The sequence below is a fragment of the Salmo salar genome, chromosome 12 (assembly GCF_965601325.2).
Source record: "Salmo salar chromosome 12, fSalSal1, whole genome shotgun sequence".
Taxonomy (NCBI): domain Eukaryota; kingdom Metazoa; phylum Chordata; class Actinopteri; order Salmoniformes; family Salmonidae; genus Salmo; species Salmo salar.
Window position 1 is genome coordinate 69265890 of NC_138302.1, and position 18482 is coordinate 69284371.

The 18482-nt window shown below is 42.6% G+C and overlaps 1 protein-coding gene across 3 annotated transcripts; it reads left to right on the forward strand.

Moving 5' to 3' along the window:
* Positions 1-689: 689 nt before the first annotated feature.
* Positions 690-17929, forward strand: LOC106565672 (epidermal growth factor receptor kinase substrate 8-like protein 3). 3 transcript variants are annotated; one of them, XR_006758065.1, is made up of 20 exons: positions 690-995; positions 5988-6084; positions 6215-6285; positions 6420-6484; positions 6630-6788; positions 12821-12970; positions 13623-13699; positions 13801-13931; positions 14126-14289; positions 14788-14899; positions 15345-15418; positions 15602-15676; positions 15924-16069; positions 16198-16360; positions 16458-16489; positions 16579-16675; positions 16792-16899; positions 17007-17112; positions 17282-17414; positions 17543-17929. XR_006758065.1 is itself a non-coding variant. In XM_014133032.2 (20 exons), exons 2-20 carry the CDS (start codon positions 6011-6013, stop codon positions 17573-17575), a joined length of 1947 nt encoding a protein of 648 aa, XP_013988507.1. In that variant the 5' UTR covers positions 690-995; positions 5988-6010; the 3' UTR covers positions 17576-17929. The 3 variants fall into 3 exon arrangements, 2 of the variants coding, with proteins under 2 accessions (XP_013988507.1, XP_013988506.1); XM_014133032.2 differs by having other exon boundaries at positions 13804-13931; positions 17027-17112; XM_014133031.3 differs by having other exon boundaries at positions 691-995; positions 17027-17112.
* The last annotated feature ends 553 nt before the right edge of the window (positions 17930-18482 follow it).

Here is an 18482-nt window from a genome sequence, read left to right on the forward strand (position 1 = left end):
CCTTTTACTGAGGAGTGACTTTCATCTGGCCACTCTACCATAAAGGCCTGATTGGTGGAGTGCTGCAGAGATGGTCGTCCTTCTGAACGGTTCTCCCTTCTCCACAGAGGAACTCTGGAGCTCTGTCCCGATTGCTCAGTTTGGACGGGCGCCCTGCTCCAGGAAGAGTTTTGATGGTTCCAAACTTCTTCCATTTAAGAATGTTGGAGGCCACTGTGTTCTTGGGGACCTTCAATGCTGCAGAAATATTTTGGTACCTTTCCCCAGATCTGTTGCTTGACACAATCCTTTCTTAGAGCTCTACGGACAATTCCCTTGACCTCATGGCTTGGTTTTTGCTCTGACATGTCCTGTCAACTGTGGGACCTTATATAGACAGATGTGTGCCTTTCCAAATCATGTCCAATCAATTGAATTTATCGCAGTTATACAAACCTGTTTTTGCTTTGTCATTACGGGGTATGGTGCGTAGATTGACAGAGGCAACATTTTTATTTAATACATTTTAGAATAAGGCTGTAACGTAACAAAATGTGGAAAAAGTGAATGAGTCTGAATACTTTCCGAATGTATTGTAGCTATCATACTGACAACAGATTGACAACAGGAGTGACTTACAGGACTTTGTATGGGAGGGTCCAGGATCCCTCCTTGACAGAGACCTTTGCTCTGTGGGGATGCCGTCCTGAGTACCAGGCACACCCACAACCCTTGTCCTGGACCTGAGTATAAATGACTATGATTTTGGCATCTTCTCCCATAAGGAATTTGACACTCAGTTGAACAGTAACACCCTTATTGGATGCTTTCAAGCCTATGGATCAATGCACTTTTGAATCTGGACTTTGCCCCTGTCTTTTATGAGGAAGCCTTGGTAGTATTTGTTCAGAGTTCCGCAATAGAAACCCCAGGCCTGGAATATGAACGGTGTCTGGAGAAGAGAGAAATAGATTTATCCATAAATAACACAGAAACTACATTGCCGGACACAACAGGTAACGTACCTCGAACATCTATAAACCATAGGTAGGCCTATGTTTTTTTCAGTGTACTTCCTGCTGAGAGGTTGATTGGCTAATGTTTACATGATGAAAAGGGCAATGAGTGTTTTCCAGTGTTACATAAAAGCTAGTAGTCTGAAAAGTAAAGTCTTTGAGCTGAATTTAGAATTCTATTGCTGACTTTATTACAAGACTGACTTTTGTTATTATTGTGTGTAATTCATTAGAGGGAGACATTGGTTAACCCGAAAAACAGGAAACGGAGCTGTACATTTTTATTAAATATATGGTGCTGATTGAAACATTTTGTTTTAATATAGCTGAACTAGGGTATGAGTATCTCAAATACTTATTTCTACAGCGTACAGGGTCCTTTCCCCTGCTGTAAGTTGAATTATTTCTAAACTATGTAGCTAGCCATAAGAAAGATTGAAATTGATGACAGAAAAATATGATGTGTTGCTTGCTGTCAATCCATAGTTTAACCATAATAAACCATCCTCTGACATTTGTCAATGATTCATTGTTCAATCGTTGACTTTACTTAAAACAATAGCAACATTTTCAGCTGCTTGTGTTGCTCTTGTTTCAAGCGGTGGGGCAGATGGGAATTGTAATGGAGTCTGTTGTTTGCACTGTTCATGTGTGTTTGCACATCTCAATCATATAAATGAAGGTATCACAGAAGTTCAAAGAGCCTTGAGGTTTCTGGTTTCAAGTTGTTGTCCTTTGGGAAAAATTGCAATAGGGCACAACTAATACACTGTAAATGACTAAACATGATTTAGTCTATGACTAAGGAAATAAGCAAACAGGAAACCGCTCACCCAGAGGCGGCGCTCCTAGTGGCTGGGGACTTTTATGCAAGGAAACTTAAATCAGTTTGACCTAATTTCTATCAGCATGTTAAATGCGCAACCAGAGGGGAAAAAAAATTCTAGATCTAGATCACCTTTACTCCACACAAGAGACGCTTACAAAGCTCTCCCTCGCCCTCAATTTGGCAAATCTGACCATAATTCTATCCTCCTGATTCCTGCTTACAAGCAAAAATTAAAGCAGGAAGCACCAGTGACTCAGTCTATAAAAAAGTGGTCAGATGAAGCAGATGCTAAACTACAGGACTATTTTGCTAGCACAGACTGGAAAATGTTCCGGGATTCTTCCGATGGCATTGAGGAGTACACCACATCAGTCACTGGCTTTATCAATAAGTGCATCGAGGACATTGTCCCCACAGTGACTGTACATACATACCCCAACCAGAAGCCATGGATTACAGGCAATATTCGCACTGAGCTAAAGGGTAGAGCTGCCGCCTTTAAGGTGTGGGACTCTAACCCGGAAGCTTATAACAAATCATGCTATGCCCTCCGACAAACCATCAAACAGGCAAAGCACCAATATAGGACTAAGATTGAATCGTACTACACCGGCTTCGACACTCGTCGGATATGGCAGGGCCTGCAAACTATTACAGACTACAAAGGGAAGCACAGCCGCAAGCTGCCCAGTGACACGAGCCTACCAGATGAGCTAAATCACTTCTATGCTCGCTTCGAGGCAAGCAACACATAGGCATACATGAGAGCATCAGCTGATCCGGACGACTGTGTGATCACGCTCTCTGTAGCCGACGTGAGTAAGACCTTTAAACAGGTCAACATTCACAAGGCTGCAGTGCCAGATGGATTACCAGGACGTGTGCTCCAGGCATGTGCTGACCAACTGGCAGGTGTCTTCACTGACATTTTCAACATGTCCCTGATTGAGTCTGTAATACGAACATGTTTTAAGCAGACCACCATAGTCCCTGTGCCCAAGAACACTAAGGTAACCTGCCTAAATGACTACCGACCCGTAGCACTCACGTCCGTAGTCATGAAGTGCTTTGAAAGGCTGGTCATGGCTCACTTCAACACCATTATCCCAGAAACCCTAGACCCACTCCAATTTGCATACCGCTGAAACAGATCCACAGATGATGCAATCTCTTTTGCACTGTACACTGCCCTTTCCCACCTGGACAAAAGGAACAGCTATGTGAGAATGCTATTCATTGACTACAGCTCAGTGTTCAACACCATAGTGCCCTAAAAGTTCATCACGACGCCAGGACAGCGGAGTCAATCACCACCTTCCGGAGACACCTGAAACCCCACCTCTTTAAGGAATACCTAGGATTGGATAAAGTAATCCTTCTAACCCCCCCCCCCCCCCTTAAAAGATTTAGATGCACTATTGTAAAGTGGTTGTTCCACTGGATATCATAAGGTGAATGCACCAATTTGTAAGTCGCTCTGGATAAGAGCGTCTGCTAAATGACTTAAATGTAAATGTAAATGTAAGCTAAGGATCCTGGGACTGAACACCTCCCTCTGCAACTGGATCCTGGACTTCCTGACGGGCTGCCTCCAGGTGGTGAGGGTAGGTAACAACACATCTGCCACTCTGATCCTCAACACTGGAGCCCCTCAAGGGTGCGTGCTCTGTCCCCTCCTGTACTCCCTGTTCACCCACGATTGCATGGCCAGCGACAACTCCAAAACCATAATTAAGTTTGCAGATGACACAACAGTGGTAGGCCTGATTACCGACAACGACAAGACAGCCTATAGGGAGGAGGTCAGAGACCTGGCCGGGTGGTGCCAGAATAACAACCTATCCCTCAACGTAATCAAGACAAAGGAGATGATTGTGGACTACAGGAAAAGGAGGACCCGAGCATGCCCCCATTCTCACCCCCATTCTCATCACACGTCAAAACCTATTCCCCCTCAGGAGACTGAAAATATTTGGCATGGGTCCTCAGATCCTAAGAAGATTCTACAGCTGTAACATCGAGAGCCTCCTGACTGGTTGCTTTACTGCCTGGTAAAGCAACTGCTCGGCCTCCGACTGCAAGGCACTACAGAGGTTCTGCGTATGGCCCAGTACATCACTGGGGCTAAGCTGCCTGCCATTCAGGACCTCTATACCAGGCGGTGTCAGAGGAAGGCCCTAAAAATGGTCAAAGACCCCAGCCACCCCAGTCACAGACTGTCCTCTCTGCTACCGCAACAGCTTTTACCCTCAAGCAATAAGACTCCTGAACAGGTAATCAAATGGCTACTGTCGGGTTCACCTTGGGGTCATGATAGGGGCTGTACCGAATGTTTGATGTATTATAATAATTGATTATGCTTATGTTGTATTAATAGAAGGGGAAGGGTTATAAGACCCCTCCCTCCTTATATTTATAGGGTCCTAGACTACAGATTAACAATATATATAATCATTATAAGGTTTAATATTGTTCCACAGTCTTTTCTAGTCTCTGCCTCTTATGAAGAAACGGTCTGAGATGTGTGACTGAGAAAGAACCCTGCAGGGGACTGAAAGAGATAAGAGACTTGTCCGACATTCCACTATAAATCAACTTGGAGAATGGACATTTACTGCTGAGCCTTTAGATAACACTGAAACTCTTGTTTGTATTGCTGTGTATGCATGGGCTTGGTCTTATGAGTAGAAGGTAATGACGTAGGCCGTGACATCACTAAGGCTGGACTTCGGCCTTAATAAAATAACTTCGACCTTTGACTATTTTGCAGAACTTACTCGGAAACATACGTGCTATGTTCCTGTTGTCGACTTCTGTTTGCAATTGCAGTAATAAAGGTTTTTGATTCATTTAATTAAAGATATTGCCTGAATGCTAATTTCACCATGAGCCAATGATTAACAAGGAACGAACCCCAACACTACCCGGCCTATTTGCAATGTGTTTGACTACAGTCCACTATACAGCCTTTTATAACATAATGACTGATTAAGTACCAGGTTTCTGAGGTGTGATGACTAAGAGGTTTGTCGTCATGGTTGAGCTCAGCTCTGGACACTAATGTTGCTCATTCATAGCTATGGGTTGCAAAGGGAGGGTATATTACTGGAAAACTTTGTTACCAAACTTTGGTAACTTTCACGGTTTTTATTTTATCAGATGACATCTAGTGGCCTTTTTGGGTACTTCAGATTATTACAGGTGTCTGCAATTATCTCTGGCCCTCGGTGTGGTCTCATCACATGTAAAATATATACAATTATCAAATAATATGATAGAAAAAAGGTATAATAATAGAATGACAAAGCTGTCAAACATCCAAAATATAAACCATCAAATTAGTGAATACCATTGGTGTTTAATATGAGGGTTTCGGCATGAAATATCCATTATATATATTTTTCCCACACTTTTTTGTTGTTGTTGCTACGTTAGTATGTCTTTGTTCTAAATATTTTAGCGCCAAACTGATGGCAGTTGTGAAAAAAGTCATTCATTGGAGAATTAATAATGCCTTTGTTGATTAGATGCTTTTTCATTAATTAGGCTTCCTAATTTCCTCTTTAACCATATGGTCTATCCACTAGAAACTCTAGGACAGTATGGACACAGATATAAATAAAATAATACTATGTATGAATAGATTTTAAAAAGTTATTCAAGTATAAATGACCAAAGTTGCCATCGATTGCCATATATTACCTGTTATTTGCTAAAATAACTGTAGATTCCTATAACTTTAGTCATTTACTGGTAGCTTTGCAACCCTATTCATAACACATCCTGTATAATAACTACTGAATAGAATCATGATAATAACAACAATGGCAGGTGATTTGCTGTAGCTCAGTTGGTAGAGCATGGTGTTTGCAACGCATGGTGTTTGCAATGCCAGGGTTGTGGGTTCGATTCCCACGGGGGGCTATGTATGAAATGTATGCATTCACTACTCTGGATAAGAGTGCTCTGGATAAGAGCGTCTGCTAAATGACTAAAATGTAAAAAAAAAATGTTATTATGTTACTGTATCACTGGCCAATAAGGTAGGTGAAGTACCAGTTGTGTTGGCAGCAGTAGTTATCACTGTATTATGCTCTTGTGGTTGATGTTTGTGCTGAAATGTTGTTGTATGTTTTCTGTATCTCTGTCTCCTTATGTTACAGGTGTGTGACCCAGGGGTTCCAGGATGTACAGGAGTGACAGTCCCTATGGCTTGGACTCTAGCAGTTACGCAGGATCTGTCCAGTCCGTCCAGTCCAAGTAGGTGTTCTCTAGAGCTTGCACTGTAGCTATAACCTATTTTTATGTATTTCTTTCTTGTTTACTCTTGAGTATTCAGTCTCTGAAATCAAATCTATATTATGCTATTCTCTCCATTTTCTTGTGGCAGTGGCTATTCAGTGGATGATCGGTTATCACAGATATCAAATCTGTCCAGACCAAGTGCCAAGTCAATATACAGTAAGTAAAGAGTAAACCATAATATTGGCCTTGAGCAGTTGAAACTGATTACCTAAAGCATTGTTTATTATAGGTGAATGTTTTGTGAAACGCAACTATGCATAAAATGTTAATCATCCCATGTTCCCCATCAGTGCAGAGGAAGGAGTATGCGGACTCTATCACCAAGATGATGAACAAATTCCAGTACAGAGTAGAGGTATTGTTTTGGTTTATCCAATATAATGATTGTACTATGCTAATCATTTAGCAATGATAATGGTCTGCGTTTGATCACAATAGCTATGCAGCTATTTCTGTGATTTCAAATGCATGTATAACCCCTGTGTGTGTCTGTTCTCCAGCATTTGTTCACCTGTGACCTGGATGGTAGGGAGGTGCGTGATGTGAATGACTGTGTTGAGAGGCTAAAGCTGCTGGATGGGATGGGCCGGGTGTGGGGGCAGGACATGGTCCTGGAGGTGCGGGATGGGAACCTGCTGCTAACAGACATCGAGACTAAGGTTGGTGCACACACTTTATACTTGACAATGAAACACTGGGTGAGCATAGCTATACCCACAGTTTACTAACAGACATTGAGTGTTGTAGATTAAAGAAAGATCATACAGGAGGTGTCACAAGTATTTACTACCCTTGGATTTCATCACGATTGATTGTGTTACGAAGTGGGATTAAAATGGATTTAATTGTCATTTTTTAGCCAAAACACTCTGTAATGTCAAAGTGGAAGAAATATTCTATATATAATATTTTTGTTATTAATTAAGTATTCACCCCCTGAGTCAATACATGTTAGAATCACCTTTGGCAGCGATAACAGCTGTGAGTTTTCTTGGGTAAGTCTCTAAGAGCTTTGCACACCTGGATTGTGCAACATTTGCCCATTATTCTTTTCAAAATTCTGAAGCCAAACTGTGGGAAAAATTCTCAAAGCTTTTTTGGTGCAGTTTTCCCTGACTTATTTCTGGTGGGGTAGGCTTGTGCAAATTTTGTAAAGATTTCTAAAATAACTCAAATGTACTCATAGCCCCCTCTACTTTTCTCCTAATGCTCATAGTCAATTGAAATCATCTGGAAAGGAGCTGTAGACAGTACATGTTGCATTGGGGCCCGAGTTATTACACTGGGTTTCTTGTGTTTGATACACTTACACACTTTAGTGATAAAGTGTTCAATGTCATGTTGAACACATGGCCAATAAAAGCGTTCTCATGCTAAGTTCAACACTCTTTCTGTTCCTAGCTGGGCCATTTTAGTGTGTAAGTACTTGTTCAATTAGTATTATGTATTGACTTGGTACAACAATTTGTGTCCTTTTTGCTGTTTTCCTTTGTAATAATCCCTCTGGTGAGATATGGAGCCTGTTCCACTCTTGCAGTAACTGTTTGATTTCGCATCACTCATGTTGTCATTCTGTTGGTTTTGGCTTAGTCCTTTGCCTTTATCGTTCCAAGATTCCAGATACAGCTGCATCCTTTAACTGAGCCTGCATGAGATGGTGTGGAGACTGCCGGTCTGTAACTGTTCCTACACACCTTGACAGCTCCTCTTGCACTGATGGCCTTAGTCTGACCGCGGATATCCAAGTTAAACAGTCATGCTGTTGTGCCTGAACTTTACTGAGTGTTGCTTTTACCATCTCAGGTGAGTGTTTCTCCGTGCATTCTTCCATGTAATGTTCAGCATGCAAAGGAGAGCGTGACAGAAAGTCTGCGTCAGTGTTTAACTTTCCAGGAAGATACTTCAGTGTGAGATTGCAGTCTGACAGCTCTGCCACCCAGCAATGACCGGTGGCATTCAGTCTCGCTATAGTTAGTACATATGTCAAGGGGCTATTATCCCTGTACACTGTCACAGAGCGAGCATAAAATAGGTCATCGCGGAACTGCTCAGTCACTGCCCATTTTAGGGCCAAGAATTCCAGTGAAGGTTTCTCTCTGCTTGTGTGATAGTGCAGGAGCCATATCCAATGAATCAGTTTGCCACTTTGTCGTTGGTATAACACACCTCCCAATCCAACGTGCAGGATAAAAGGGTCCTTGAAATCTGGGTCAGCAAGCACAGGTGGATTAGTCAACACACTCACCAAGTGTTCTAATGCTCTGTGGTAGGCATCCTCCCATATAACTTTCTGGTGGGGTGGAGCCTGTCCCGACTGGATAGCTATCTAGGTCCTTTGCTTCCCGGATGCTGGGGTCTCCGACTTCACTGCTAGTAAGTCATAGAGACATTTTGCATGTCGTGAGAAGTTCTTACTGTTAGCCCACGTGTACCCTAGAAACCCCAGTAGTTTCCCCAGCTCTCTCACATGTTTACCAGTTCTTGCACTGCTACAATTTATTTAGCATCCATTCTGTAACCTTTAGTATAAATTATTTTTCCTAAATAATGGACCTCATTCTTGAATAGGTCACACTTATGAGCCCTGAGTTTAATACCCCATTGATTTTGCTGCCTGAGAACTTAAAGGACATCTTCCACATGTTGTGGAAAATAACTAAAAATAAGCACATCATCCAAATATGCTATACAGATATCTTATACCCTTTAAACTTTCCTCCATGCTTTGTTGGAAGACAGAGGAACTGTTTGATAAGCCAAAGGGAATTCTGTTCTACTGATATAAGGCCCAAGGAGCAGTGTATTTTCTGGTCTCATTTTTTACATTTTAGTCATTTAGCAGACACTCTTATCCAGAGCGACTTACAGTAGTGAATGCATACATTTCATACATCTTTTTTTTTTTGTGTGTGTGCTGGCCCCCCGTGGGAATCGAACCCACAACCCTGCAAACACCATGCGTTGCAAACACCAGGCTCTACCAACTGAGCTACAGGGAAGGCTAAGTCTCCTCTCCCACAAAGCCTTGGTGGTATGCCTATCCTTTAAAACTGTAAACCATAAGTTTCCTCCTAAACCATCAAGTATTTCCTGTATACGGGGTATGGAATTCCCGTCTAGAACAGTTTTCTTGTTCAATCGCCTGTAATCAACACAAAGTCTTAAACACCCATCCTTTTTCCGTACACAGACCAGAGGTGATGGTAATGATGAAGTTGACTTCCTGATTAAGTTTTTATTCAGGAGCCCCTGGATACAAGGGGCGTGGCACACCAGTGAACCTCTTTGCCACTGGTATGTTATCAGTCAAGGTTATCGCCATTTGGAGATGTTCAATGCACCCTATGTCCATGTCATCTTAGGCAAAAATGGCTGATTCCTCTCTGAGCATCTGTTTGACTAATTCTTGTTGTTCTTGGCTCAAGTGCTGTACATTTACAGGTGGGTCCCACAACTCTATGTGACTGGTGTCAGGGCCAGGCTCTGGTGGGGATCTGTCATGAATTTGTGCTACAGTAACCTTTTCTCCACTTGGCACAGGAACTGGGTGACACGCTACCACTCTCTAATGTTCCTTAAGTGCATTTCTTAGCACCTTTACTGTATACATCAGCTCAGAGGGCTCATTGTTACTTTTTGTTCTTACTATTTCTTCAATATGGGAACCCTCAAATATTTTCCTGCAATGACATCAGCTTTGGGATCAAGCAAACTAAAACAAATGTCCATCCAACCCAGAAAGGGAATTTCAGTGCCATTGGCTACCCTCAAATCCAGTTTCTCTGAGGTTCTCTCTCCCTTTGCACTGCAGCCTCTGCAACACTGGATGGAACTAGATGTATCTGAGGTCACTTCCCGTTCCATGGTTGTGACCCCCAGACGTTTCCCGATGGCTGTGCGTTGCCCCTGATTCTACATCCTACTGCCCAATGCCTATCACTGCCACATTTGTAGCAATGCTGACAAGTCTGTTGACCAGTCTCATAACAACTTTTGCATTTTATTTTCTCTCTGTTGGTTGTATTTGATTTTCTGTTGAACTGTCACCCTGGCCCTGTACTGACTGTGCTAATGATGCTACCTGACAGGTCAGTTCTTTGATTACTTCATTGCTCGCATCAATTTTACTCAGGAGGGGATTGTATTTCTTTTATTTTCGGATTGTGGTCTGTGGGGGCTCTGCCTGTGCACATTCCTTCCCGTTATCCTCACTCTTTACTGCGTTAACTCATATGGGTGTGAATTTACGTGAAATCCTGGCCTTTTGTGTGCGTTCGGTTTCATTGCCCTGGGCAATTTGCATTTTCTCAAGCAACAGTTAATCACTGGTGTTAATATTGTGGAGATGCATGCTCATCTCTGCCCTGATGATACCATTTGTTAATCCAGTAACAATGGCCTCCAGGCATTGGCTCTTGACTAACTGTGCCATATTTCAGTCCTGATTGGGCACGAGCTAAGGCTAATAACACTTTCTGTCTCAGATTCGAAGACTTGGACTAGGAAGCCCAAGGCAGACTCTCCCGGCTCTTGTGCTGCTTTAGTCAACTTGTGATACATTTGAGAAACATCCTTCTCTGCGTAATGTGTCCTCAAGATGTGCCCTAGAGTGTAGAGTGTCATGTCTGTTTTTCCCTCCAGATAACTCCTCATCTTAATCCCTGGGCACACAGCTCTGATTACTGCTATCATTTCTAATTCACTGTATCCTTTTCTCAGTCCATTTTCAATCTGATGTTCTAGGCTGTTGAAGTTGAGCTGAGGAGGCCCTCCCACCTCTTTTCGTCCTGCCGCAGCTCAAGTCTCTCCGCTGGGTTCACTGTCCATTTGCGTCGTTGGCACTGACTGGCTGGAACTTGTAGGCAGACCTTTCGCAGCATCCTCCGAGTCCTATATTCCTTTGATTTCTTCTTTCGGTTGAAGCTACCAAGACATTCCCTCATCCTCTGATTCCATTAAATCCTCAATCAGTTTGCGCTGTAATGTGCAATGGCTCTTTCCTTTTACTTCAGAGTCATCTACACCTCCTATTCCACAACAACAATTGTCTTCAGTTAAAGTCCATAAACTCTGTTTGATTTTATCCAACAACGTTTCCCGCTCGACTCATATTGTCCTACTCACGTGGCAACAACAACAATGCAGGCAATGGCAAGATAGCTCAAATCCGTTCGGTGGTTAGCCCGCTAACGTTAGCTGGCTCGCTACTCTCCCAACGTCTCTCACTCGTTGTCCGTTCAAGGAATATGGGCCAGTGCTAACATGAAAATACATCTCAGCAGTGCCTCCAAATGTATTCCCTTTCTATGAGATTATAATATAAACTCCAACGCAAGAGGTACTGTTTACTTGAATTGTAATCATGTCAGCGCGATGTAACAGCAGTGTACAGCATTTTTTTGTTCGTTTTTTCTTTCTCTCCCCCAGTCCACTTAAACTTTTCTTCTTTATTTCCCATGGGCTTCATCCCCTAGTGGCTGGAATACAACCATATTAAGCCCTTTACACTTAGCTCCATGCCATTTATTTTTATCCCATTTATTTTTAATCTCCAGTCTTTGCTGATGTCAAGCATATCCATACCATGATGTAGCCACCACCTTACTTGAAAATAAGGAGACAGTTACTCAGTGATGTGTTTGTTGTGTTGGATTTGCACCAAACACAACATTTTGCATTTAGGTCAAAACGTTTTTTTTTGTTGTTGCAGTATTACTCTAGTGCCTTGTAGCATATTTTGGAATAGTTTTATTCTGTATATTTGCATTATTCTTTAGCTTTCCACTCTGCCATTTAGGTCATCATTTCCTCCCATTACAGCTGTTTTAAAATCACCAATGGCCTCATGGTGACATCCCTGAACAGTTTCCTTCTTGTCCTGCAGCTCAGTTCAGAAGGTTGACTGTATCTTTGATGTGGCTGGGTGGTTTAATACATCCTCCACAGCATAATTATTAACTTGACCATGCTTAAAGTGATATTCAATGTCTGATTTGTTATTGTTACCCATCTACCAATCACTGCCCTTCTTTATGAGGCTTTGAATATCATCCTGGTCTTTGTAGTTGAATCTGTGCTTTAAATTCAATACTTGAACGAGGGACCTTACATATGTTGTATGTATGGGGGACAGAGGAAGGGGTTGTCATTCAAAAATCATGTCAACCCCTATTATTTCACACAAAGTGACTCAATGTAACTTATTATGTGATTTGTTAAGGAACATTTTACTCCTGAACTAAGGGCTGTATTTAATCTGTAATGGTTCCACAATAGATATGAAAAGGTAATTTTATGATTGAGCCGACATGCAGCTTTTACTGTAAATGTAGTCTACTCTAAAGCGGAAGCGTTGCCTTTAAATTTCAATCACGCTGTAACGCTGAACTTCCGCGATGTGTATTGAATAGAGCCCTAATTTAGTCTTGCCTAAACAAAGGGGGAATGCTTATGCAACTACTATATTTGAGTTATTTAGTTATTGTAAATTTGTACAAGTATGTGTAACTTTCTTTTCACTTTGACATTATGGAGTATTTTGCATAGATCAATGACAAAAAAATCACAACAAATCTATTTCAATCCCACTTTATAACGCAACAAAATGTGAAAAAATCCAAGGGGGTTTTGATTCCTGACCTACTATTTTCTCTCCCTCTCCCCCTCTCCCCTCTTCCTGTGTGGGGTTCAGGAGGAGCTGGAGTCCCTGCCTCTGAGCAGCATCGTGGAGCTGAAAGCTGTGATGGACAGCTGTGTGTACAACTCCCTGCTGACCGCGACCGTCAAGGACCGCAGCAGGAGGACCACCAGTGTCTTCATGTTCCAGTGTGAGGACCTCAGGGTGAGGAGACTGTTATATATCTGGCTCCAGTGTGAGGACCTCAGGGTGAGGAGACTGTTATATATCTGGCTCCAGTGTGAGGACCTCAGGGTGAGGAGACTGTTATATATCTGGCTCCAGTGTGAGGACCTCAGGGTGAGGAGACTGTTATATATCTGGCTCCAGTGTGAGGACCTCAGAGTGAGGAGACTGTTATATATCTGGCTCCAGTGTGAGGACCTCAGGGTGAGGAGACTGTTATATATCTGGCTCCAGTGTGAGGACCTCAGGGTGAGGAGACTGTTATATATCTGGCTCCAGTGTGAGGACCTCAGGGTGAGGAGACTGTTATATATCTGGCTCCAGTGTGAGGACCTCAGGGTGAGGAGACTGTTATATATCTGGCTCCAGTGTGAGGACCTCAGGGTGAGGAGACTGTTATATATCTGGCTCCAGTGTGAGGACCTCAGGGTGAGGAGACTGTTATATATCTGGCTCCAGTGTGAGGACCTCAGGGTGAGGAGACTGTTATATATCTGGCTCCAGTGTGAGGACCTCAGGGTGAGGAGACTGTTATATATCCCTGAACCTGTCTCCAGACTGTATTAGGACCATTATGTTTCTCTCATGTTTCAAAATGGCTGTGCAAATGGATGATAGTGATTTATTTCAGGCCGATTTCATAAAACGGGACCTAGAGAGAGTGCTCCCTCACCAGAGAGATGACGTTAGCAATCACAGCGACAACAGGTAACAACAAAACAGTCCAAAACAACAACAGTGCATTTAAAACAGTGTAGCTTACCTTATGTGTGCTCATTTTCTTTAGGTAAACCTCTTTTTATCTCTAGCAGGAGCAATCAGGAAGTTATGGCTGGCCATCAAATTGTTAGGAATCTTCAGAACGCTGTCCCACCACCTGAGCAGAGAGAATGGACTCCTCCAGAAGATCCCTCAGCTCAATGGAGCGCTCCGGACTATGGTAAACCAATGGCATACTCCTCACTGTAAAAAAAAAAATGGAGACTATTAGCTCAAGGGTTTGTTTCCTGTGTTAATGACAGATAAATAGCTTTAGTCTAGGTTTGGTCAAATATCTTGAAAACAATAAATACTGTATTTATCAATCTGTGGGAAGTGGGAAACTATCCTGTTCCACCCCTATGTGTTCAATAGATGAAGATCCTACACCTGTACCTACGCCTACACCGCCCATGCCCAGAGAAGAGCCCCTCCCTCCCAGGAAGGAAACCCCAGTTCAGCACCTCTTTACGGAGGAGGAGCCTGAGCCAGCCCCTGTCTCTCCTCCACGACCATACACAGAGACTGATAGGAATGTGGTCAGTGCTCTGCCTCTATCATTATATTATTCATGTTAGCAGTACTGTGGATGATAGCTTAATTAAAGGGGCAATCAGCAATTGAAATAATAACAATGCATTTGTCCTGCCACTTTTCCTGTAAAAAGCTGATGGATGGGGCGGGAGAAATGTAACCACTCTCAAATTCATAGACAGAGCTATGGATGCAAGGACTGTCCATCCGTGATATCAAAATAATAGTTTTAAGCATGTTTTGAGGCTATACAGTGTTTGTTTACATTTATTTTCTTTACAAACATTGGAGTAACAAGCTTATATTGTGGGTCCTGAAGGGGTGCGGCAGTTGAACTAAGCTCATGAGGCATTTATAAATGATATTCTTCAAGAATCAATGGATATACATATCATGAATTTATAAGTCCAGAAATTGATGTAGAAACTGCAGAATTGCCCTTTAAGGTGAATGTAGTGGTTTGCATATGGATATTGTATAACATGTTCTTTGTTTTTCTACAGGACATCGTGAATCATATTTTCAATGACATTGAGATCTTTATGGGCCAAGTCGCTGCTGCAGCAGCCAAAGCCGAGAAGAAAAAAAAGAAAAAGAACAAGAACAAGGATAAAGGTGTGTGTTTCTCCTTATTCCAAAGAAGGCTACACCGGTGGTTCAATTGAGCCAGAGCTACCGTATCGGTATAAAGTTAAAGGTATGATAAACCAAAGTAAGATTCGCCCACATTTTGTAACAAAGCAGAGGGCTCCGTATAGCTCCGCAATGACATGATTGGTTGACGGTAGGTGGGGGCGGTATGTTGGGGGCGGGAGGTCCTGTATAAACACAAACTCAACTGCTCTGCTCTGTGAAGCACAAGAAATATGAATACACTGATTTCTGCAGACACCGGATTGACCATGCAGAGCCTTTAATTTGGAATAACCATAACATTTATCTTGGCTCCCCCACCTGAACCCCTGGGGATATCCCATATTCTGGTGCAAGATGGCAGTGGGGAAACTGATCTGAGGTTTTTGTATTTTGATGCCATTTGTTTTTTTGTTTAATTTCCAAGGCATTAAAGGCATGCCACCAGCAGAGGAATTTGAAACCTGTCTCCAGAAAATCAAATGCGGGTTCAACCTTCTGGTGTGTATCAAAATATCCCAGCTATTTTGCTTGTTGTGTTGTACACTCATGATGTAATACAATTTGTAAGTCGCTCTGGATAAGAGCGTCTGCTAAATGACTAAAATGTAAAATGTAAATGTACATGCTAGTCATTTCATCTGAGAGCTTAATCCAGTACCTTTGGTCTGTTCACTGTGACAGGGGGAGCTCAATGGAAAGATTAGTAATCCCAGTGCTCCGGAATTCGTCCACTGCCTCTTCTCCACCCTGGCATTTGTAAGTTACTCCTACTGCTTACTCCATCTTTGTTTTCTACGCAGCTCTTGACCCACCCATGAACCTTTTTCAACGTAGTGTTTTGAACCAGCCTAAAATAATTGACAGTACATGATACATCTTCCTATTAATGAGTTCAGAAGGCTTGTTTCCCACCCGTAGTGGCAAGTGCTGCTGTAGAATCAACTGCTAAAACAGTTAAAACTCAGTTACCTGACCACCTACCGCTACCCCCTCCCTCCTCCAGGTGGTGTCCCATAGCCCTGAGGAGCTGCCCCCCACCATCGTGGTGCCCCTGCTGAAGCCTGAGTGTATCCGTCTGCTGAGTGGGGAGGCCACTCCTGAGGAGGACCAGCTGTGGCAGTCGCTAGGAGACGCCTGGAACGTCCCCAGGTGGGAAACATGCATCACACCACTCACCAATGGGTATCTGAGAATGGGGAGTTACTGTCAGTCAGCGGTGCTCTGTGTACTTCCATACATTTTGACAAGGGCTCCCTGTATCCCTGATGTCTTAACAGTACAAAATGGCCAGAGGATGATGAGGACATCCCAACCTACACTCTAGAGTTCCATGATGGTTGGCAGCCCCTGGAGTTGACCCACTCTCTCCCAGGGAGAGAGCCTGAGAGAAGGGAGCAGAGTCAGAAACAGAGTCAGAGTCCGCGCTCCACCCCTGAAAAGGTAGTTGGCCAGTGAGCTGCATCTTATAGTTCTGTACTGGCTGGGTAATTTCAATAAGGTTTTTTTCAATAAGTTCTGCCAAACTTTTCCCCTGTAGAGGTCGGCCCCGTTTAAGCCTCCACCATCACGGTATGCATTATCAAAGTATTATATACAATTTAAAAGCCATGAAATGATTATGGATACGTGCGTCTATAGATCTATGTATGTGTTTTCAGTCCAGATGAGCCAAACCTCAGGAACATTCGTGTGATGTATGACTTCACTGCAAGGAACAACAGAGAGCTGAGCATCTCCAAGGGAGAGGTGGTTCAGGTGAGCCTACTCAACACTACTACATGTTAACAGCACTTTGAAGTCTGTCTGCCCGTCCGCCCAACAGGAGGTTTTGACAGAAGAGTGTGTACAGTATGTGCTCTGTGCATCCACAGCTACTGGACATGTCAAAGAAATGGTGGCAAGTAAGGAACAACAGAGGAGAGGAGGGCTTTGTACCCAACAATGTACTGGAGTCACAGGACAAGGAGCAAGAAAAGCAGGCAAGATACCCCAACACTCATCAAAACTTCATACTGGAAAGCCTGCTGTGTGTTATTATGCTATGCTCCATGTGTATGGTGTTTACTGTATGAGTATGTCATTATAGAGCCCTTATCCCCCCGTCAGGAAACCAGTGGTCCTCCCTCCCTAACCAAGAGGTCCAAGCCTGACCAAGTGAAGGCCTGGCTGGAGTATAAGGGCTTCAGTAAAATGTAAGAGCACTCAAACTCCCAATCACAATAGCTATAGCTTAGTGATCACTGTAGGCATACATGTCATTTACAACTACTGTACAACTACAGGATAAGTATTCTCTTTTCCCAGATTTGTAAAAATGTCTCCTTCACTTTCTCTCCTTCCCTCCCTCTCTCTGTCTATCAGCACGGTGCGCTGTCTGGGTGTAGTGAGTGGCTCTATGCTCCTGGGGATGACGAGAGAAGAGCTGAAGATAGTGTGTCCTGAGGAGGGGGGGCGGGTCTTCTTCCAGCTCCAGAACATCAAGTCTGCCATGGCTGTAAGTCCCACACCCCCCTGGCTTTAGTTGTACAACTGTTGATTTATATTCTTGTACATGACAGGTAACAAGCTGATTTCTAAATCCCAGTCCTATCCCTGACCTTTGGTTTTTTCTTTCCACTCCAGCTTGCCAGTGAGGTAAGGCCCATAGAGCCTTAGGAGGGGAGGAGACGGGAGGACCAGAGAGTCACAAACGAGTCGGGACTTTAAGTTTTATCCCTTTTCACTGTGCAATAGAAGAAATACTGATTATAACTACTGAAAACACTGAGTAAGCTGAGTTTATTTAAAAGTATGTAGCGTGGAAGTATCAAAGCTCTATTTTTTTGTTCCATTTAATAATCCAATATTTAAAGAAAGAGTCTCTCTATATATATATATATATTCTGTGTCAGCTGTTAACTTCAATACTATATTTAACCATATGTATTCTATAAAACCAGTGTTGATGCCACTTGATTCTATGATTGATCTTGAGGATTTCATTAAAGTCACCATTTCTACATGCAGAAATTAATGTTAAGTGTTACAATACTTTTTCTGTATAGTATCGTGTTGTTGATGTAATGTAATCAATTGACATATATTTTACTTCGTGCTTAGTGCTATGTATGGACACTTCAATGACTAAATCACATTATATCAAATCAAGTCTGTCTCTAGAATCTAAGCATGTATCTCAATGTTGGAACTGTCTATCCACATACAGTACAGTACCAGTCAAAAGTTTGGACACACCTACTAATTCCAGGGTTTTTCTTTGTTTTTACCATTTTCTACATTGTAGAATAACAGTGAAGACATCACAACTATTAAATAACACATATGGAGTCATGTAGTAACCAAAAAAGTGTTAAACAAATCAAAATATATTCAAAAGTGAATTTGTGGAATTTCTTTCCTTCTTCATGCGTTTGAGCAAGGTAGGGGTGATATACAGAAGATAACCCTATTTGGTAAAAGACCAAGTCCATATTATGGCAAGAACAGCTCAAATAAGCAAAGAGAAATGACAGTCCATCATTACTTTAAGACATAAAGGGCAGTAGAAAAAACCATCAAGCAC

Bases quoted from the DNA above. Each gene is read 5' to 3' on its own strand.
- LOC106565672 (XM_014133031.3), top strand. From the start codon at position 6,011: ATGTACAGGAGTGACAGTCCCTATGGCTTGGACTCTAGCAGTTACGCA. The intron at 6,789-12,820 runs GTTGGTGCACAC...TGTGGGGTTCAG, and splicing joins TAACAGACATCGAGACTAAG to GAGGAGCTGGAGTCCCTGCC. The intron at 15,677-15,923 runs GTAAGTTACTCC...TCCCTCCTCCAG, and splicing joins TCTTCTCCACCCTGGCATTT to GTGGTGTCCCATAGCCCTGA.